The following is a 22,316-nucleotide window of genomic DNA, read 5'->3' as shown; positions in this document are numbered from 1 at the left end:
ATGTCACACACACCTAATTTTACAACGACTTCATCAGGAAGTTCACAAATAAGCGTGATGAATTCATGCAGGAGGACAGAATGATAGATGCAGAGACACAGATAAGTACTCCGCAGCGCATGAGATCAGGTTATGACCAATCTGCTGATGTCAAGTCATTAGCGCTTAATGGGATTTTAACAAGGATGTTGGTAGAGAGAGAGTCAGACAGAGACAGAGAGAGATGACGTACATCCACCTGTCATTACATCTAATTTGAAAAAAAAAAAAAAAGGGGGGCCGGTTGCTATGCCAACGCTGCCAGTGTAGGCCCCTGTAGTCCTTGAGGTTATTGGAAAGAGGACATTCAATTACAGGAGTTTGACGTGCGTTTATTAACAGGAATACGGACGCTGATGTCAGAGCTTAAATTAGTGAGTGCCTGTGTGTTCCATTCATAAACAACGTCCATTCTCAAAAAGGACGTGCGATTTTCAATCTGTCTTTCAGTTTTAAAAAGGACGTGCCATTTTTAATACATCTTAAAAAGGACGCGTGATTTTCAACACATCTTACAAATGGATGTGCCATTTTTTTTAATGCATCTTAAGGGAAAATTACCTTAAGATGCATTTCTTAAAAGGATTTGTCATTTTCAACACATTTGTGTACTTGATTTAAGTATCACAGGACAACCAAATTCTGTGGTAGTAAGTCTTATATTAAAGTACCACAGACTTTATCACACACACCACATGTGATAACACGTGATGGTATACCTATGTACATGTGGTGGTAAAGTTGTATATCAGTATATTGAGGTATATTATCACAATACATTTATATCACTGTGTAATATACCTGAACTACCTTATTAGGAGACCAGGAAACTTTAAATGAATCCTCTACTATCTACATGCGCAGTTAAACAAGGGCCTAATGAAAATACTACAGTCTCTTAGCAACATCAGTATGTGTAGATGCTCGGCAGAAGGGCAAAAACTACTAAAGCTAGGTGGGTTGCGCACTGTCCTTTAAAAAAACATCTGTGATAAAATGTACCACAAAAATACCACAGTATACGTATCACAGGAACACAGTGATTTGCCAGACTGTCATTGTAAATACAAAGTATGGTTAAATAAAGGTTAAATAAATACAATAACATAAAAAGTGATTGCCACAGAAATCCCAAGGTGCATCAGCATCAGTGAAACCATCTCTGTGATCCGCTCTAGCAGAAGATGTGTCAGAGTGAGTAGGGGGACCAGGGTTCAAGCTCCTGTGCCGCCAAGTGAAGTGTCCTTGAGCAAGACACTCAACACTGACCCTGACCTCTGACCTCCCTGTGGAGGAGGGGAACAGAAAAGATAATTTCCCTTGATGCTTCATCTCAGTGAAGCATCACATTGTCATTATGATATTTGGCCTGAGACCAGCCACTAAGTCACTAGTCACACCTACTTGAAAAAATGTCTTTGATTATTTATGGTCCAATCTCACTCATCGGTGCCAGGGTGAAGTTTTACTCTCACCAAAATCAATGAGTTCTGACTGTTTAATGAAATATTCAGTCACGGTTGGATTCTGTTTGACCAGTGACATCTATTTTGGCATTCTTAAAAGTAATTCCAGAAATTGCAGTTTCAGACTGATTAATGAAGTAAAGAGAAAGTGTCAGTCAACATGATATCAGCCCATACTTCTACAAAATGTGAACATTGACCAGTCAATGCGACCATGTTAATCTCAACAGACCAGTTAAGTCTAAAAACATTGCACATTGTTTCATAGCAGTATTGGAACTTTATTTATTCATTCATTTATAATAGTATTTATTTATTTTATCATTTTATCATTTTAAAAGACACACTGTTCTCATTTTAGCATTGTAGTTTTTCATTGCCATTCATCTCTGCTATGATGAATGGCAATGATGTATTCACTGCCTCACTGAAGCACTTATTAACTTTGATTTCGCTGTGTACATACATCTACTGATGTCTCTGGACACATCTTCAGTGATGTTCCTGGAATCATCGGGTGTTTCGGGTCTTTCAACATCATACACCCTCCTCCCGGTGACCCAGCCGGGGCTGATCAGACCCCAGCTTGTGTCCAGTTGGCTAGCTACTTATGACTCCATGGCTGTCCTCTTTTGAGCCACAGCGATCTTGAAACCGGTGGTACTGCGGATAGCTCTCTAGCCCTCTTCCTCTCTCCCTCGATGCCCAAATGACTGAAGACTCTGGTTAAAGAACGGGCTGCGAGTCCCCTGTATCCAACCTCCACTGGGAGACACCTCGCTCTCCATCCAGCCTGCTGACAGTTGCTGACCAGTCCTGCGTACTTGGAGAGCTTCCTTTCAAAGGCCTCTTCCAAGCGATCTTCCCATGGGACTGTCAGCTCCAGCAGCACAACTTGCTTGGTGGACACAGACACAAGGACAATGTCTGGTCGCAGGGTGGTAGCTGCAATATGGTTGGGGAAATTCAGCTGCTGTTCGAGGTCCACCAACAGCTGCCAGTCCCTTGCAGAGGTCAGGATGCCTGCAGATGTTCTTTTGGCAGGTTTTGGCTGTTCCCCAGCTCTGACAAAGGCGATGGCCTGCTTGGAGGGTCGGGAACACTTCGCCCTTCGGATTCCTACATATATAAAGTTTATTTAATATCATTAAAGTGATTTAATCTAACATGACGGTCTTGGAAGCTACTGCATGCTGGACTGTAAAGTGAACTGAAACGTTTTTAGGGTTCTGCCACAAGATGGATCCACACACCAGCAAGAAACACTCAGCAGGAAAGTATGGAGCAAATGAATTATTGGCTATATATTCTTGGGGCCATGCTGCTCTCTAGTGGTAGCTACTAGGAAAAACATATTGAAATATATTTGGGATGGGGTACATTCTCATTCAATCCAATAGAATTTTAGTTCAATATTATATACTAAATTAATAAAACATACAAAAGATGCAATGATTGTACTGTTTTAAGCAGTTAAAGGATTCAACAACACACCAGAGACTATTTCAAACCCAATGGATTTCTCTCCAACATCTGACACACTGAGATGGACATGGACAGGATGTGACATCATGGACCAGATATCTCACTAGTGAGCAGAGCAGCTGAACTGGGCCACTCATGCTGTCATCCTTTTTCCATGTGTGACCTGGAGAACGTGGGCTTGTCCTAGAGAGCCTGAGATGGTTATCGACTTACTGGCTTGAAAACGGAAAAGTTTGTGTTTGTATTGGAGTTCCATCCTCTTATCTCAACCAACCGTTACAGTCATTCTGTCCGTCTAGGAGTTAGCAGCAGATCAAAAGGGAGACGATATAAACTGTTACAGTCTGGTTGAGGTATGACCTACAGACCCAACCTACGAGCTGAACCAGTCTGGATCACCCTCTGTGGTTACACAGTACTATGAAAGATAAAACTGTGATGAAAAGAAAAAGCCCCCCTTGGATACCATTACTCTTCCATATCAGTTTGTCATATTCAGTGCATTCCAGGAGTTGTTTTGTGATGAAGTACTGTAATTTACTTTTTTGGCGAACCCGCTTTCTCTCAACCTCGTCTACTACTTCAGTTAGTGATTTCCTACATTTCCCAGAATGCCATTCGACAATCCCGAGAGACCGGGCATGAACATCCAGCTGTGGGTTTTAAGTGTAGGTGGACAGAGTAATAGTGATAGTATTGTAAGAGCAAGAGAGTGAATTTTTGCAGTGGAAAATTTTTTTTGCACACCTTGCTCTACATGTCTTGTGGCTGTATTGCATTGTGGTCTATTGAGGCTACTGTTGATGGAGAAATTGTTATCTCTTCCTCTTCTATGATGTTTTTCTCTGTGTAGGACTGTTGAACGTCAGTGTAAAATGGTGAGTTTAGAAAGAAGCCTCTCTTTGATTCTGAAGGACTGACACCAAAACCTGAAGTTCACTGTTGATTGTGTGTTTAAGAAGAAAAATACACCAGCAAACAACAAAATGGGCCCAGAAATACCAGGTACATCACCAATTGCAGTTTTTTAAAGACCCCATGAAATGGCATCTTTACTTCCTTAATTTGATGTATTTTCTGTTGAAACAGGATGTGATGGTTTTATTGGTTGGAATTTATAATTACGCCTACTGGTGCAGCATAAAGATATGCTGTTTTCCAGGAAGTAAAAATAATAATTGGAGTTAATTTCATGGGATCTACAAAGGTGTTAAAGTGTTTCAGGGTGGATTTTTCCTTTAAATGTTCATGGGAAATCATGACACTGTTACAGTAAGGGTTTCGGAGTTACCTTTATTAGGATAACAAATATTTACAGCTAACATAACCGTCAATGATCTTACTGACTGGGACATAAAACTGTAATTGGTGCAGATCAAAAAGTATGGGTAAGAGCTGGGAGTGGGAGGGAAACAGGTAAGAAGAGCAGGCTCTAATCCACCGGCACTGGGAGGTCCTGGTGGTGGTTGACTTGTGGATGGGTGTGATTGATCTCAGGTTGTTCACTGTTGAGCTCAGCATACTCTACTGAACCCTGCTGAGACACAAAGCAGATCCCACTGAAGACTGTCACAGAGGATTCATTTGTGTCCCTAGGTGTAAAACAGTCACAAAAGTCATCAAGATCAGTGGTTCTCAACCTTTTTGGCTTGTGATTCCTTAAATCAAAACAATGTCTTCTCGCAACCCCCCATCACAGAGTGGTGAACAGTTCAACCAAAGAATGATTTTCCCTCTTCAGCTCAGATTTTATTACCTAGAGACTAAAACTATTCAGTATTTCACAAGAAAAAAACAAAAATTAGAGGAAAAAGATCAGAAAAATAGACCTTTTTTCTATCCCATAAATCATCTTGCGACCTCCCCCAAAATTATCTTGCGAGCCCCTGGGGGGTCCCGAACCCCAGGTTGAGAACCACTGACCTAGGTCACAGAGTGCGCATTACAAAGCAGAAATGTCAACACCAAACCTGAAATACACACATTTAAATAACACATCAATGCTGTTACAAAGGACTAAACAACGTCACTGTTGTGGAAATAAACAATTTCAAGACAAACAATGAGGTTAAAAATAAAATCCATAACAAAAATACTCATTTGAGGCATCCTGGTGGCCTAGAGTCTGGTAATACATGTACAACACCATTGCCCAGCAGGAGTTCAAATCAGATTTTTTGCTGTGTTTTCATATCTCTCCTCAATTTTAACAGTGTAAAAACTAATTAAATACTTTAGGAGGATGGAATGCCCTCTTTCTCTATTAATACAAACATGTAACTGCAAATTTTCCACTGAACAGCAATGGAATTATTCCACAGTTTCCTGAGGTGCGGACAAACTGCGAGGGTGCTGACTTTGTATATTATGGAGGCTAATTTCAGACCAAACTGCGTAATCTCTCATCAAGATGATACAGGGATGAAAGAATCGACTGTTTTTAGATCATGATGTCACATCCGTAGCTCATTATTTCAAATTCCTCTATTTTGCCCCCAACACCATGTAGGGACAAACAGAGGGGAACAGACTGGGTGATTAAGGCCTGGTGAGGACAGTGTGGAGGTTGAGATGGGCCTGGAGGTAATTTGACTGGGCCGCAGCTCTGATTTGACTGGGTGATAGGGAAGGAAGCCGCAGCCCATAATTCCCTTTGTTCTTGTCTGGAAACTCTGACCGCCGTTTCCCTCTCGCTCCAGATTATCGGCCTACAGAGGGTCAGCGTGACCGGGACCAGGAGCAATGAGGGGACGGGTTTGGTTGTTCAGTGTGTGCCGACACAGAATATACAAGTGGCACATATATGATTTAATGTTACTGTTAATTATTTGATTGATTCAGTTCATAAGGTAGAAAAAGTGTCTCTCAAATTGACATGAATGAGTTAAACAGAAAATAGAGAAATATTTGGTAAAACTACTTTCTTTATATATAACCTCAAAAAGAGATATATTCCCCTAAATTTTCTCCTTTTTTTCACATATATCATATACATATGGACAAAAATAAAATAAAAAAAACAGAGCTATAGTTTTCACATCTTATTTAGCAGGTAGAAAAAAGACACATACACACACAAAATAAATGGATAAATAAATAACCCTTCCTCTAGCTATATATGTCAGTCTCTCTAATGCAAGACAAGATGTCATCTCTTTTACTCATATGTGTTAAATTTCTACTTGTATACTTGCCCAGTTCATTGTGTGCATTGTATGCCCTGAAGAAAGTCTACTTGATCGAAAGCTTGGTTCAGTAAAGAAACTTGCATGGATCTGAGTGTCTAAGAAGTTTTGCTTGTCCACTTTTATATAGTATTTTTTAAATGTGTGTTGGTTTATGCTTAATGTGACTTAGGGGAGCAACCCACCAAGCTGAACTCCTTGTGTGTGCAAACTTACGTGGCCAATAAAACAAATTATAATACTTGGTTCTTTGGGCTGTTTGCTTTCTACAAAAAAATCCATGACTTAATTACTCACATAGTCATGGTGGTCAGCAGCACCTGTAGGGAGAACAACACAGGTTTAGTGTATGTGTGTGTATATGTGTGTGTGTGTGTGTGTGTGTGTGTGTGTGTGTGTGTGTGCTGTTCGCTCATTTGCAGTGTTGAGGAAAGTTACTTTTGAAACTAACTAGTTACTTTACTTCATTACTTGCCCTAAATAATAACTAATTACTTTAGTGAGTTAGTCTTTATTAGAAGTAACTCGTTAGAGTAGCCTACTTTGACATTACCCACTTAAAATCATGCCTGCTGATGTCATCACTATTAGTGTATAGAAATCATCACTAAGTAACAATCTACTGTTATCTAAAGAAAACATCAAAGTAGCTTTCATTTTTTTCAATAATATTCTTGCCCTTTTCTTCCATCAGTTCAAAGTAATGCGAATATTTCCAAGCTCTGCAGTTTATTGTTGTGTTGAAAAGAAAAGTTGAAAGCGAAGTTATGAAAGCGAAAAGAAAGTTGAAAGCGAGTCGTAACCTACAAGCCTCCACTGCACCGCCAGCCTGCTTTTAATAACATCATATAGCGCAATACTTTCATGTTTTTTTCCCACGGTGCAGCCGAGGGCATCAGGAGCCAAATTCAGGTCAGGCAGTCAGTCATATAGGCCTATCTGTTGCCTCATGACATGTTGCACTTCATCAGATGGCCTCTAGAGGGCATCTTTGACTATAAAATGCAGTGTTTCACATACAGAGGCACAAAGCCAAAGGTTGATCAGTGTATAGAAATTGATCTAAATCGATCTCTGACACGCCAGATATGCGCATCACGTCATGTCTGTCATGTAGAGAAGCACAGACTGCAGACCAGCAGCACTGAACTCAATCCAACAGTCTCCGGTTTGAAAACAAAAGTGAAACAATATTCCACAATCTGCTTCAAACTCGCCTGGTATTTGTAGACAGTAAAACGTCTTCTGCTGCCCTACAAACTCTGCCGGTAGGTAACGTTATTATCTTGTGGTATTCAAGTAATGTTTTATTACATTTATCTGAAAGTGTAAAGCACTTGATGTGATTGCGATTTGGGCCGGTTTCCGGTTTAACCGGTTTGATACGGTATATAAGCTTACACCAGTTAAATTTTCTACACATGGGCTGTACCGGCATTTGTCATTATGAAATGGTCTGGGACCTTGAAAAGTAGCCAATGCCTACTTCAGCTAACTGCGCGAACACTAATTATTTTAAAAAGTGTGTTAAGTAGAAATAGTTTGACCATGATGTTTTGATATTTTGATATTTTGACAGTTTGACCATGATGATATTTGTTATTGTTGTATTTGTTATCGTTATCTTGTGTGTTTTTCATCAAATACTGTAAGTAAGTAATGTAAAACTGATGTTGTGATATAGTGATGACTTCTGTTGTCACATGATTTGGAATTCATGTTGTCACATGATCTGTAATTACTACCACCTGTTGGCACAGAAAGTCTTTGTAAACCCACACCTGATGCCAATCAAGTGAAGAGCGAACCTGAAGAAGCCACAATGCAAAACGCGTTGTTCGCCCCAATATTTTATATGAATTAAACTAAAAAAGTCGATTTGAACAATCCCGGTGTGCGCTGGATTACTTTGATCTGAATGTTGTACTAATTATTTTAACTTGTATTGCATTAATGAGATAACATGATAAATACAATATGTTTGTTATAAACGGAGATAATGCTGGCTTGTACCCTTTCACAAACAAATCACTACTACTTTTGTTGCTAAGCAACGCAGGACACATACTACATTCGTTTACATGGTTCAGCTGTTAAAGATGGCAGCGACTCTAGAAGAAGTTCAGTGTGGTTTAGTGTGTGTGTGTGTGTGTGTGTGTGTGTGTGTGTCCTGTTCGCTCATTTATCTACCTCCTAGCACTATTCAACAGTGAGCTGGCTGGCTGGACGCCTGAGAGTTATTCATTAGTCATTTGACAGTTATGATGATGTGTCTGACCTTGCTGACTCACTTGTTCCTCCACTGCACAGACCTTTGTTTCACCCCAGAAAGCATAAGTTGCCAATAGGTGCTGTCCCTGACGTCTGAATCAATATTTAGAACTTCCCAACAGACTGGAGGATAGAAAAGCTTATATTTCTCAACAACCATGGATTCTTTGTTGCCGTTGAATAGGGAACAGCACGTCTCCGATGGACCACTTGATAGACACATCCAGCGTCTGGCTCTGCTTCTAATAACAGGAAGTTCCTGCGAGCTGTAACAGGATATGGTCACCTTCTGTAGCTCGCCTGGGTATTCTGGTTATACAAAACTGTTCTTTCATCAAGTTCTTGCCTTGGAAAATGATATTCAGTATGATCCAGAAGTGTCATTAATATCTACAAGCTGCAATAAAGTGATAGTAAGAGTGGGGGAGTGTAGTATGTGTTGAAAAGACGTTGAACGCACCATGCGGAGAGTTTTGGAGCTCGCTGTACACGGTGTCTGTGCCTTTTTTCAGTGGAACTGTAAAATACAAAAGCAAAATTGTTAGCCATGAACATCAAAAGACAAAGATTGCACTGCAACGATAGACGCTGTTTATTTGTTTGATTTGTCATTAGCAGAAATTTCAAGTTAAGCGGTCGACTGTCACATGAGCGTAACTGCCATCCCCAGCCCACAGGGAGCCGGAGCAGAAGACCAGAACGAAGAAGGGGCTGGTATCAGAAACCAGCCTGGCAATTAGCTCAACCCTTCCTGTTTATAAGCTCTGCGATGTTTCTGGAAGCCGTATTGCTACGGTTACAGCAACCTGGAGACATCTTAATTATGGGCAATTAGGCCCCTCCCAGGAAGTGTTGCTCTGTCTTATCAACAATAAAGGAATGTCGGCAAAGCAAAGCAAAATGGTTTTGGCAGTGAGATATGGAAGTGGAAGGGGAGAATGTGCAGGACAGTAAAAAATAGGGGGACAAAAGGTTACGAACAGAGATAAGAGGGTGAGAAAAAGACAGGCAGAAAGAAACTAGACTTGGAGATTGACTTTTTTAGAGAAGATCACATTGTTTCATGTGTCAGCCAACATGGTGTGTGTGCGTGTGTGTGTGTGTGTGTGTGTGTGTGTGTGTGTGTGTGTGTGTGTGTGTGTAAAACAGTCACCTCTTGCAGGGTCTGCTGGCTGTGGATGCACCACCTCAGTGTACTCCACATCAGGCTCGTTGGACGCCAAGCTGCTCTCTTCGTCGCTGACTGCATCAAATATATGAACAATATTCTCTGTAACACACACTAAATCACCTGCATGGCTTCGTTTTCTTTTAATTAAGTCCAGTGTTTTCTTGCTGCTACTTTCTTTATCTTGGATTTATCTGGATTTTAGGGGCCCTTCGCAATGGATTTTGCCATACGAATGCTTTATGAACTGATAATACTGGAAGAAGAATCAGTTAATCCCTCTGTGGTGCATTCATGGGACTGTCAGACACTTTGGATAAAAGCATCCACCAAACGGCAACATATTATGTGAAGCCCTCTGCCAAAACTCACCTGCATTAGGCGGTCGCTCGCTCCACACACTGGCTGATCTGTCCACCCTCACTGTGAGACACACACAGACAGACATTAAGACACACCTGATAGGGCAGATGACAGCAACTGTAAGAGCAACGATTTTAATGTAGTCTTAAAGAATCTGCATGAATGAGGATACAAACATACCTTGATAGGCAAGATAATGCACTGTAAAATCAAGTAATTATAAATTATAGAGCCATAAGGATCAATATCACCTGGCTTCTAGGTGATATAATGCTTATAATTCTTAGTTCTTATTATTTCATATGATTGATAAGGCTGCTGTAAAGATGATCTACTAACAGTAAAGCATAATAATGGATTAATGAATTAATATTCAAGAGAATAATGTTAACAGTCTAAATAGAGAATCTCCCTTGTTGCTAGATTAGATTTAGACCGTTTTTTGTAGCAGAACTGTACATCATGACCCATAGTGGAGGCTGCATTGCTCTCAAAACAAAAACAGTAACAAAGGAGTAGATTTCAAATGTTCATGTGGCATGCCACTGAATCTCCCGCTGCCTTATGCACAATAGGCCACTGTTAATTCAACAACAGCTGCACAATAAGTGCTGGCAAAAACAACTTCCCATTGCAACTTCCCATTCGTTAATGTGATCTCAGATTCAGCTCAACCACGGCTGGAGTGATTAATTTCCTCCACCTGCTGCATGCATTCAAACTCACCCGGCCTGAAACAAAATACGCCCCACCCGACTCCACCAGAACCAGTTCAATCAACATCCACCCCCCCTCCTTTCTCCAACATGCTTGCCAACATAGGAAGTTTCTTGCCGACTCTATTGTTTCAATTTTTCAAGGAAGTCTCTCTTGTGCATTCCTTTTTAGGAAATGAGTCTCAACTTCATGCTTTGTTAGTAATCCTGTCTTGAACATGTGCTTATGATAGCAACAGCATCGTGTAACATTAATACATAAATAGTAGTAAATATGTGGTTGGATTTTGCATAATATTGCATATATACTGTTATATTACATCTAAATTTGAGGCAATATACTAATGTAAACCTACTGCAGCCTGAGCAAAATGAATGGTACTGACACACTGCTAAATAAAACCAACTTCTTTATTCTACAAGTGCTTCTTCCAATCAGTCAAGGGATCAACCAAAAATATATACATACATTTCTACTGATGGTTATAAAATGTATATACAAATCAGTCTGTCATCAAGGGCATATAAACATGCACATCAGACAAATAGAGCACGTGCAACAATAAAGGACATGCAATCAGACGGACATGCCGAATGAAGAACCAAAGGACAAAGACAGTAATGTTAATTATTAAAAAATCAAAATTTAGATTGCAGGAGGAGGGGAGAGGGAGCAACGAGTCCTGGTTCATATCTTGTTGCAACAAGCCCCTCCTTTTCACTTGGTGCTGCCCGTAACTCATCAGTGAAGAAAATGTCCAAATCCTAAGACACTTCGGTCATCCTTTTCTGTGTTAAAACAGAATCATTGCCTCTTGTGTCTCTGTTCCAATTTGAGTTTGCTCTTTGCTTTGCTCTACTCCATTTTTGCTTTGAGAGTCTTTTCCTCAAAACTTTCTTTTCTTTGACACAGTTTTTTTTTTTTTTTTTTATATTTCAAGTCCCTCCCATTGCAGGGCTTCTCTACACTGTGGCTGGGATACTGTAGCTGCTCCTGTTGCTGATGTCAGCAGGAAGTGATGCCACACTATCTCGCGTCCCATTGGTCACTCTCCCCTCCGTGCCATCATAGCGCGGCGCTGCGTCTGGAAGAAGATGATAATGGGCGCTCTAAGCAGTCGTTTGCAACACGTGACAAACAATCAGTGCCATGTACTACGACTGAACTGAAGTGGCTTCTTCCTGCACAAACACGCTACCTTGTACCTAAGAATGTTTACTTCAAACCTACAGCAGCTGCAGTCTAGCAACATCCTATTTTTCCTTCCTCTGCTGTACATATTTAGGAACACATACATGCAAACATGTCCGAAACACACACAGATATTACGCTCAAACACACAAACACGTCCTTGCACTTGCACGTCAACTTGCACACATACAAGATCTATACAACTGGAAAGCAGCATGGACATTTACACATACAAAGGCAGCTAAAGTCACTACAACATTACCCCTGCATGCATATTAGAACATGTATCATGGGAGTGAGTATGGGTTGCTATGGCTACAACAAAAAACATGCTATGGCTTTTGAGGCGAGGGAAGTATTGATCCTCGATGACTAATGGCTGTTAAAGTATGACTTATGACAACAGTCAGTGGTACACAGGAGAGTAGTAAAACCAAGCTACCTGTGGCTGCTTTATAAACCTCTGTGTCGTGGGTTAGATTCACTGTTAAAGAGTCATCTGATTTAGGGCTCGAAGGCTTTCTGAGAAATGGTGAAAATAAAGTCAACTAGAAATCTTCAAAACAGACAGTATAGCTCACTACAAAATAAAATTCTGCTGGATGTTTTTTTTACTCCTCTGCCAAACAGAGGTAGACCAAAAAGCTCTAAAGCATAAAAACTGTAAACTGACATAAACTAATTATCCACTTAAAGCCTATAAATATTACCAAAACAGAAACACAACACTATTATAGACCCTTAATCCTCCTAGCCGGCTAATAAAAACTAGATAAACTGTCACAAACTTATCCACAATATCTATCATATTCAGAAGGAGCAAGTAGTCAAGCCAACTCACACTGACAATTCAGCAGCCGCTTCTCTTTTACCTACGATAAGAGAAGAAGAGGTGAGAAGAGGAGAGGAAAGGGAGGAGGAAGAGGAGGAGGTTTGGTTTTCATACATAGTTAGACATGAGAGGCCTGTGTTGCTGGAGGACTGTAGGTCTCTCTACCTCTCTTGGCCCTGAAGCACAGCACAAGCAGCAGCAGCAGCACCAGCACCGTCACCAACAGCAGACAGGACGCCACGATCAGCCCTTTCTTCCACAGCGCCATATGCACTGCAGAGGGAGAGAGAGAGGGAGAGAGAGACGGACGGGGGGGAAAGTGAGACATAGAAAATACGGCGAGGGAGGGTGTGAGAAAACGACAGAAACAACAAACGAGGGGGAAAGCAGGAGAATAAACAAAATAGCATGGAAAGGTTTGGTTCAGGACAGAGAAAAGGAAGAGGGGCGGCGTGAGAGAGAAACATCCACCTTCGGACACTCTTACACTGTTAGATATTATCAAACTGTTGTAATCTACTTTTCTTTCCCAGCATGCCTTTCAACAACTTCCGGAGAATGTGCCTAAACTTGTTCCATTCAGATGTGGGTTATTATGTGCAGGTGGAGAGAGCGATAGTGATAGGACGGTTAGAGGAAGAGAGCGAGAGTATTTCCAGTCAGTCGAGCCTCTTACTCAAAATGCAACCCGTCTTGTGGCTGCATTGCATTCTGGTCTATTGAGGCTGCTGTTGGTCTCTCTGCCTCTTCTGTGATGGATTTGTTGAACTGTGTGATTGTTGTGATTGGTGCAACATGGTGAGTTTAGAACAAAGCCCTTGCTCTTTGATTCTGAGGGACTGTTGATATTTTAGATATTTTTCTGTTATCAAACTCCATTGTAGCTGCACTGGAAATATCTTTGACGTGGTACATGAGGTACATCATCAATAGCTGTTTTTTTTGTTTTTTTTATCAATATTAAAGTGCCTTAGGATGGATTGGATCTCTACCTGTGACCTGTGATAGTTTAGTGTACATATTAAACTCACTCCTCACCCTTCACACAGAAGAGTATGGTAAATAGCCTCCTTACTCTGTGTGGTTAAAAGATGTTTCTTAACTATTTTTGAGATACTCTATTGATCCCTGAAGGAAAAGTTCATCTTTGTGCTTGCCCCCTCCACAGGGAGGTCAGAGGTCAGCTACAGAAGTAGTGTCTTGCTCAAGGACACTTCAGCAGGGCGGATGCTTGTTGACATGAAGGCTTGAATCCTGATCCTCTGGTTGAATTACAGTCTCCATACTCACTACACCAGTGACTCTCAACCTTTTTCATATCAAGGACCCCTAATTTAGAACACATTAGGGCCACGGACCCCCATTTGATGAGATTTTGTTTCGCAGACCCAAATCTGAGAATATGTTTATTGTTAGATATGATTTTGTCCATTTCCATAACTATCTGTATTGTAGGTAGAGAGATGAACTATGTCCAAAATAGTCATTCTTCTACATTCTCTAATCGTGTTAACTTCTTGTAAATAAAATAATGCTAAAGTTTAACAATGTATCAATTTGCTGGGGACCCCGTGGAACCCCCGTCAAGGACCCCTGATGGTCCCCGGACCCCACTTGCACTACGCCACCCTGCTGCATTAAAAATACGCTGGGACAGAGTGTGAATCCACATGATCTCACCCTCTATTTTGACCGACTGGCTGCGGACGACGTTGTTGGCGTGGTTGACGGCCTCGCAGTAGTAGGTGCCGCTGTGCTTGCTGCCCACGCTGGTGACGTTGTAGTGCTTGGTGATCTCGTTGGACGTGGTGGTGAACAGCGGCTGGGCACTGTCTTTGCGGTACCACTTAAAGCTGACCGGCGGCGTGCCTTTGATGCCACATATCAGGAGGAGATCGACTCCCTCGGCGATGTCCGCCAAGTCGGGGACGACGGTGAGTGTCGCCTCCGACAGAGGAACTGAGAGAAAAAGACGGACAAAGAGAGATGAGATGAGAACTTCCATGACATTAGGGATGAGCAGGGCCAACACCGCCTCCGTATAACACTAGGGATGGGACGATATGCTTATCTCACAATATGATTCCATACACAATATATGGTTCACAATTCGATACGGAACGATGTCATAAATAAAAGTTCGGTAACAACAAAGTATGACTGTGCAGAACTGTGTTGATTTCTGAGCCACAGATTTTTCTAGCAATGGCATTGGCTTGCTAGAATGTAATCAACAATTTAAAAATATCATTACAAACGGCAAATAATATGATTTGGATGGAGAGCTTGCGAAATTGTGATGGGCAAGCCATCTCATTTGTGATTACTACAGCAGAATAAAATGGAGCCAACATTCATTTTTCTGCCCCACGATACGTATTGTCACATTTTTGTATTGCGATATATTGAATTTTGATATGTTGTCCCATCCCTATTTAACACAGATTCTTTATTGTGAAATTGAAAACATACCTATTTTTACATAACTAGTTTTATGACATTTTCAGGGTTACATTAAAAGTGTTACATGCAAGCTTATTGGGGAAAAAATACTTACCTTTTTTACTTCTGAATAATAAATAAATTCTCTCCTGTTAAACACAGCAAACTTTCCAGTGTTAATAAGTGTTGATTTTTCAGTGATAATTATTTGAATTGACAAGTGTTGATTGGAAAGTTGTTTGTCCTCTCATACATCTGATGTGGCTCTGAAAGTGTTTAACTCTGATGGGTCATAGAAACACTTATAACACTCTAAATTAACACAGATGCTGTGAACCTTGTTGTTATAGTTCTATCATTGAAGACATATCAAAAACATACAATTGTGTAATAAATACAGATAAACACAGTCTTGAAAATTCACCTATAACAGTGGCGTTGAGTCTTTTACTCAGCAGGCCCTCCTTACGCCGATTGTTCTGCGCTTCACACATGAACTTGGTTATTTCCTCAGGCTTCTGGATGATGATGGAGAAGAGGGCCTCTTGATCGGGCAGCTTGACGGTGGTCGTGTTCAGGTTCTCATATACCTTCATCAGGGTGTAGTTGATTGGCAGGCTGCCTCTGTCCGACTGACAGAGGATCTGGAACGGCCTTCCCAAGATCACTCTGCCCAACACCGAGATTTTTGGCTGGGAGACTGAAACTGAAGGGGAGAGAAAGAGAGAGGGAATCAAATAAAATGTGGGACACATTTGGTGTTAAACTATAAAGCAAATTGGAACCCAAAACATTTCTCTCAAAACCACATGGAAGCATTTGCATTCAGTCGAAAAAGAACTATTTCAAAAGGAGAAATGCTTCGAGTTCCCACTGACCTCCAGTGGACAAATCCTATGAAGCAAATACTTTAAATAAGTCCACATCCATCTCATGTTTTTTTTTTAAAGCACGCAGCATTCTAGCTGCAATACTCAAAATGGTATCAAGCAGGCTTACCTTTTGGACGAACAGTTAGGACTTTACTGCGCTTCATGATGCCCTTGGCTTGAGCTGTACAGGTATAGTTGAAATCATACGGCAGGGTCCTGCCAGAGAAAACCCCAGCCTCACTGCTGATCAGTCGACTCTCCGCCGGATCAATAGCGTAAGTCACTTCTTCCCTGCGGAGTATCTCGGAGGCAAAGTTTTCACTTCTGCAAGTGAGCTTCATGTCATCCCCTTGAAAGACCTCAGCAGGAGACACAGTGAGTGTGGGCACTGAAAACAGCTCTGTGGATGGGATAAAAACAAGTTAACCACTAGAATCAGCTGCACTGTAAACTATACATCACTTAATAATATATAGTAAATATTGTTATACCTTCAATTTAAATATATGTGTAATATCTTCAATAATCAATACACTTTTAAGGTGAAAAAGTGACATTAAATCCAGACTATCAGTGGTAGAACACAGGTTGAATTGTACAGTGGTGATGTTGATAGATAAGTTGTAGGCTACACAGCAAAAAATGGTATCTTAACAAGTCATGTAGTCTCATATTCAGCCCTCAAATCTTATTTTTCTTAAACCAATAGAAAATTCTGCCAATGAGGTGAGATAACTCTCTTAACTATCTTAACTGTCTTGAAACAAGTCAGAATAAGGCAAATCACTTGACACTTGATTCTACAACATTATGAAACAATTGCTTTATTGCTTTGCATGTGAAGTGAAATTATCTAACACCATTGGCAGATTTATTCACTTGTTTTAAAAAACAATACGATTTTAGGACTCGATAGGCTAAATGACTTGTTAAGATGGAGATTTTTTTTGGAGTGTAGTGCACACACACACACACACACACACACACACACACACACACACACACACACACACACACAAGGATCACCCTTTCTCCAATCCACTCACCAGTCACTGAAACAGTTTTTGTGGCGACTTTCGCTACATTTCCCATTTCCAATCTGCACTCAAACTCCCCAGAATCCTTAGCCAGTGCGACCATGGTGTGGTTGACTTTGGTATTTCCGCTGCTGAGCAGCTGGGTCCCCTGGCTCAGGTAGAGGCTGATGCTTTGAGAGGTGTGCTGAAAGTTTCTGACGGTGCAGGACAGATCGAGTTGGTCCCCTTCATAGATGTTCTGTTGCGGGATAATCTCAAGAACCGGTGTGATTAAAAGCTCTAAGGAGACAAAATGATGTGAAGTGAAGGAGAACTGGGATGATGAAAATAAAGCCCTGACTCTGGTCTGGTGTGTTGAATGTTACAGAAATTTCAAATGCTACTCTGTTGGAATGACCTACCTTTAACTGAGACAGTCATGCTGTTGCTCTCCTTGGACTTGATGGAGTCTGGTGTTATTAAGACAGTGTAGTCGCAGTGGATTTTGCGGATGCCAGCGCCGCTGAAACGAAGCTTGGCCTCTGCCTGGTCGGAGTTGACCCGCTCTTCCAGGAGCTCCTTGGAGTCCGCATAGAAGTAGAAGATGATGGAGCCCGTCTCTCTGGGAGCGGTGCATGTGGCCGTCACCTCCTCTCCCTCACTGAACACACCCTTGTTGAGGCGGAGCACTGGTGCGGCCAGGCCTGGAAGCACATAACGTGAGGAATATGGTCGATTTTATTCCAAAATGCTATAGATCTGTTTAAGAGAAAAACTGTTCAATGTAAAACATTTTTTACTGATCATTTAAAATCATATCATATTATCTACAATTAATCAACCAAACACATCATTCCCATCACTTAAATTTTAAGTTAAATTGATTTCTTGATGCTGCAAACCCTTAGGATTTGCAATCAAGTCTCTATCTCCATTAGTTTCATAATTAGGCTATGGCTAAAAACCAATAATCATCTAACGGCGAAATTCCCAGATCCGAATCACCAAATTTAATCAATTGTTCCTTGGCCCAAGGACTATCTGTCCAACAAATTTCATGAAAATGAGTTGATAGCCTACATTTTTTAGATATGCTGCAGACAGACAGACAGACAGACACACAGACAAACAAACTACTGTCAAATTTTGAAAAAAGGTCAGTATCTCTTCTTGGAATAAAACTCCCCATATGTTGTGACATCTTAACTCAGCCTTCTGCCTCTCAGATATAAACACATTAATTTTCCCTCTGGGGCTTGAACCCCTATTAACATCCAGAGAAAAAAACCAACCTGTTACTGTGAGTTTCTCAGCACCGCTCTGCATCTTTCTGCCCTCAATGTCAATGTTGCACCTGTATTTGCCCGTGTTGGAGACCCTGGCCTCGGGCAGCGGGTAGAGCAGATCCTCCGAGCTGCTGGTGGTCTTGGTGTAGACCATGGTGCTGTCCTTGTATATGGTGTAAGTACGGCTCAAGGCTTCTTGGCCTGAGCTGCTGACGACGGCTTGGCATCTCACCGTCACATTGGTGTCCCGGCTCACATCAGTGCTGGGCTCGATGGCCAGGGTGATGTCTCTTATCGTGAACACTGGGGAGGAGTTCAAAAGAAACAGAAATTACAGCTTATTCTAAACTTATTTTGTCCAGGATGTGAACTGATGTGTGCTTTCTCATCAGTTGTAAATGTATCCATGTATCCATGTTAATCCAAATGTAAACTGGGGCTACCACACTGATAAAAGGTGGTAAATTGACTTTGCAACTGCTTAACACCCTGCTGGTCCCACCGGTGGGAACATCATTACAAATTAATGTTTCCTGGCCAAGCTTTGTTCAAACACACAGAACTTTATTTTAAATTCTAGTCAATATCCCAAAGTTTCCAAAGATACCAAATATGTCATGCTGAATTACAGGGAAATTGGTAGAAAATGATGCACAATATATATATACCTTTTTTCTATTTGATGTAATGGTGCTGCTTTAAGAAAACGGTGTCTTGGGTTTGAATATTTCACTGAGTATAAGCAACTATAGCTTCAGTGAAGTGTTGGACTGAGCAGAAACAGAATATTCTGTGACACTGTCATACAGTATGGAAAAAAATCACTTCCCATTCCCATTCAATCAACACTCTTGAGTAGTCGTTTGGCTGTTACACTTCAAATGGCTGCCGTGGAAATTTTTTATCACCGTTACCATGAAAAATGAGAATTCGTTCGTGCCAGGTGAGACTCAGGAAGCTGATGTGTCATCGTGGAACTGGAGTCATTTGACAACAAACCGGTGACAGCATTCCAGCTTAGTGAGTCTCATACAAGAAACACAATGCTCATTTCCATGACTGTAAAATACAATGGTAGTCATCTGAGGTTTATGAAAAAGGATTACCATAGTACACCAGGAAGTGCTGCTTCTATCCATTCAATTTCATTCCTATCGCTGTCATTTATCAAAACACAGCGTCTGATGTAACTAGCCCTGGTGCTACTTTGGGAGAGCACCTGTGTAGAAAGCTAGTTTGGATATTAGAGGAAAGAGCAGTGGGTGAGAGCAGGTGTGTCATTTTTGGGGATCAACAGTAAGATGTGGCATCCCAGAACCGCTCCCCTCCATACCCATACTGACCAAAACTATACTCATCTGCACTATCCTCTATCCACATTTAGGCTTATACTTAGTTCTCTATATTGTACACAATATTTTCTAGCCTCACTATTGGTCTCAACAACAACAGGCTAATGGGATGGCTGATCCTACTAGCTTCACTCAGCAGTGCAGAAACAGAAGCGCATCAACAATCAAAGGAACGGCTGACCACACTGGCCTGTTAATGTAGCAGCTACAGAGATTTTCTTTGGTGACACAATATGGAGTCTTAGTTATTTCATTTCTAACTTTGGCAGATACATAAGCTGGAACCACCCCACAAATCACTCACTTTGACTCAGATTTTCTCACAAAACCATTTCAAATTCACGATTCTCTTTCAGGCTGCTTTTCAATCCTCAGCCTAGACTGTGTCTGGACCAATCACAGCAGCCAAGAGTTGCCACATGTGAACGCCCAAGAGCTTTCATAATCACCTGAACACAGGCTAATTGAGTCCAGCCCACAACCTGGAGTCCAGTCAGAGTGCTACATGCCTGTCTGTTCAAACTCTCTTTAGGTGAAACCATTCCCAAACCCATTAATCACTAAGTTCAAATGGTCACGTGGTTCACAAGCAAAGACAAGTGAAAACAAATTGATTCACGGGAGCCTGATCCAGACTAGGAGATGGTTGTTCATGTACACCAATCTAAAATCAACTCAATCATCCAAAGGAGCAACATCTTGACTGTTAGGGCAAACTTTTCTGTGAAGCAAAAGGCCTGATCCTCATTCAGTCTTTTTCCAGCAACACAAAACCAGAGACTAAAGCACTTTTAAAAGCGTCAAGATAATGTTGCTGTTTAGATGCGTTTCACGCAATATGGCTACAGAGAGAAAGCATCTGTGTGTCTATATCAAGCTGCCACACCAGATCGTCCATATGGATCAGTATTGGAGACAACAGGCCGGCGTGACTCAGAAGCTCATTCTGGGGGGCTCTCTGGGGGGGCGTGGCCCAGTAAACAAACCCCCAGAAAAAAAAGGAAGGAAAAGCACTTTGTTAAACAAACAGGCTTCTCTGGAGACCTATCACCATTTCGGAGACTGCTGAATCTGGCACACACCCAGCATCATTCAACAGGAGCTGGCATGGCTGATGATGAGAGGAATCAGGCGTGTAGAGCTCTGAATGTGTGAGTCATGCCAGTTACATACTGAGCATTGGGTGAATCCATATAACATCGCTGGGACCAAAGAAATGAGAGATACAGCAGACATTTGATGGTGGACAAGGTTTTTTTTTTTTCAAAAATGATTAAATATCATCCTTGTTGATTTGGGGAAAAAAGAGTTACATTGAATAACCACTCTCTATTCCAAAAAAACCATTTATTTTCCAACTCTTCCTTTGTTAGCGATAAGCAAAATCTCCTAAAACACCCAGTTTGATGGAAAAAACAACTGCAAAGATCATAAAAACAATGTGGAAAACACAACAAACACAACCATAAAACCAGTCAAAAAAGTGCATCCCTCAAAATAGGGGTCTAACTTCCAGTGCAGACCTGCTAATTTGGGCCCAGGCTCAGATAAGCCTCCATCTCCACTACAACTGGCCCGACTGACTCATTCCTTTCCATCACCAACCAGCTCTGGAGGACAGGGAGGCGTGTGACACTGCTATCAGAGGAGTTCCCAAAACTTCCCAACATAGCTTTTCCACGGCACCAGGCTCCAATGAGCGAAAAACACTGAAGAAGCAGGACTGTTTTCCACTGAGTGAGACAGGGTTTGCCTTGACTATTTCCATATAGGTTTGTAGTGAAGTGAAGAGAGTAATGTAGCTATTCAATTTTCATTTTTAAATTTTGGCAATATGGAAAGTAAAGCAATGGTACACCTATTATTTTAAACCCCACCATTGAAAGAGGCATCCTGCTTATTCTCCTGGGTCCCTCAATGACAATTCTGTACTGTGTTACCCAGTAAGCTGCCAATATGTCTCTGAACAAAGACAAATCCCAGTAGATTTATTGTACAGGGTGGTCAAAATTAGGGTGGTTGCTCATAACTCCCATTTTGAAAAAGGACACATCGTACTTACATTGCTGAGCATCCACCATTCTCCCTGGATGGAAGAAAAATAGGAAAGTAAAACATCAGGTTAGAGACAAGTCCATCAAACCCCCAAAAGTCCACAGTGTTCCTAAGGTAGAGGATAACTGAGCGGGAAGCCTTACAGCTGCAGAGGAGCGTGGAGGTGAGCAGTAGGAGGGGGCCCATCCTGGGTGAGGGCTTCTGGGACTCCCTGCACCGCTGGCTGCCTGGAGGTAACTGACTTGTGACTCGGCCGGCCGACGGGTGGTGGTGGGGGGGGGACAGCTCTGGTGGGCGGGGGTGGAGGCGAAGGTGGCGCTCTACCTCGGCCGCCCAGTGGTCAGCGGTTATCACCCCGCGCAGCCGGCGGCCTGGCTTAATTTGACAGGAAGTGACTGTTGTTTCCTCAGGATGTTCGGGCCGCCTGGCTCTTTGCTGTTGTGGAATGTTCTCCTCTGGTCTCGTCCGTGTGTGTGTGTGTGTGTGTGTGTGTGTGTGTGTGTGTGTGTGTGTGTGTGTGTGTGTGTGTGTGTGTGTGTGTGTGTGTGTGTGTGTGTGAGTGAGAGAGAGAGAGAG

The 22,316-nt window shown here is 41.7% G+C and overlaps 1 protein-coding gene across 14 annotated transcripts; it reads right to left on the bottom strand.

Annotated features, from left to right (window-relative positions):
* Positions 1-4,269: 4,269 nt before the first annotated feature.
* Positions 4,270-21,981, bottom strand: pecam1b (platelet and endothelial cell adhesion molecule 1b). Of its 14 annotated transcripts, none has more exons than XM_071540020.1 (16): positions 21,884-21,981; positions 21,748-21,771; positions 18,340-18,636; positions 17,470-17,751; positions 17,078-17,347; positions 16,159-16,431; positions 15,584-15,865; positions 14,398-14,676; positions 12,883-12,990; positions 12,727-12,757; positions 12,328-12,407; positions 9,987-10,037; positions 9,600-9,689; positions 8,907-8,963; positions 6,473-6,495; positions 4,270-4,527 (listed from the first exon to the last, which is right to left on the bottom strand). In XM_071540020.1, the coding sequence occupies exons 1-16, from the start codon at positions 21,924-21,926 to the stop codon at positions 4,423-4,425; spliced, it is 2,295 nt and encodes a 764-aa protein (XP_071396121.1). In that variant the 5' UTR covers positions 21,927-21,981; the 3' UTR covers positions 4,270-4,422. The 14 variants fall into 14 exon arrangements, 11 of the variants coding, with proteins under 11 accessions (XP_071396121.1, XP_071396131.1, XP_071396138.1 ...); XM_071540030.1 differs by having other exon boundaries at positions 4,270-4,524; XM_071540037.1 differs by lacking the exon at positions 8,907-8,963.
* Between the last annotated feature and the right edge of the window lie 335 nt (positions 21,982-22,316).

This window comes from Centroberyx affinis, unplaced genomic scaffold (assembly GCF_046629955.1).
Source record: "Centroberyx affinis isolate AG114_WGS23_722 - 3 ecotype Tasmania unplaced genomic scaffold, CSIRO-AGI_Caff_v1 ptg000210l_1, whole genome shotgun sequence".
NCBI lineage: Eukaryota > Metazoa > Chordata > Actinopteri > Beryciformes > Berycidae > Centroberyx > Centroberyx affinis.
This window is presented reverse-complemented; position numbering and strand designations above follow the sequence as displayed.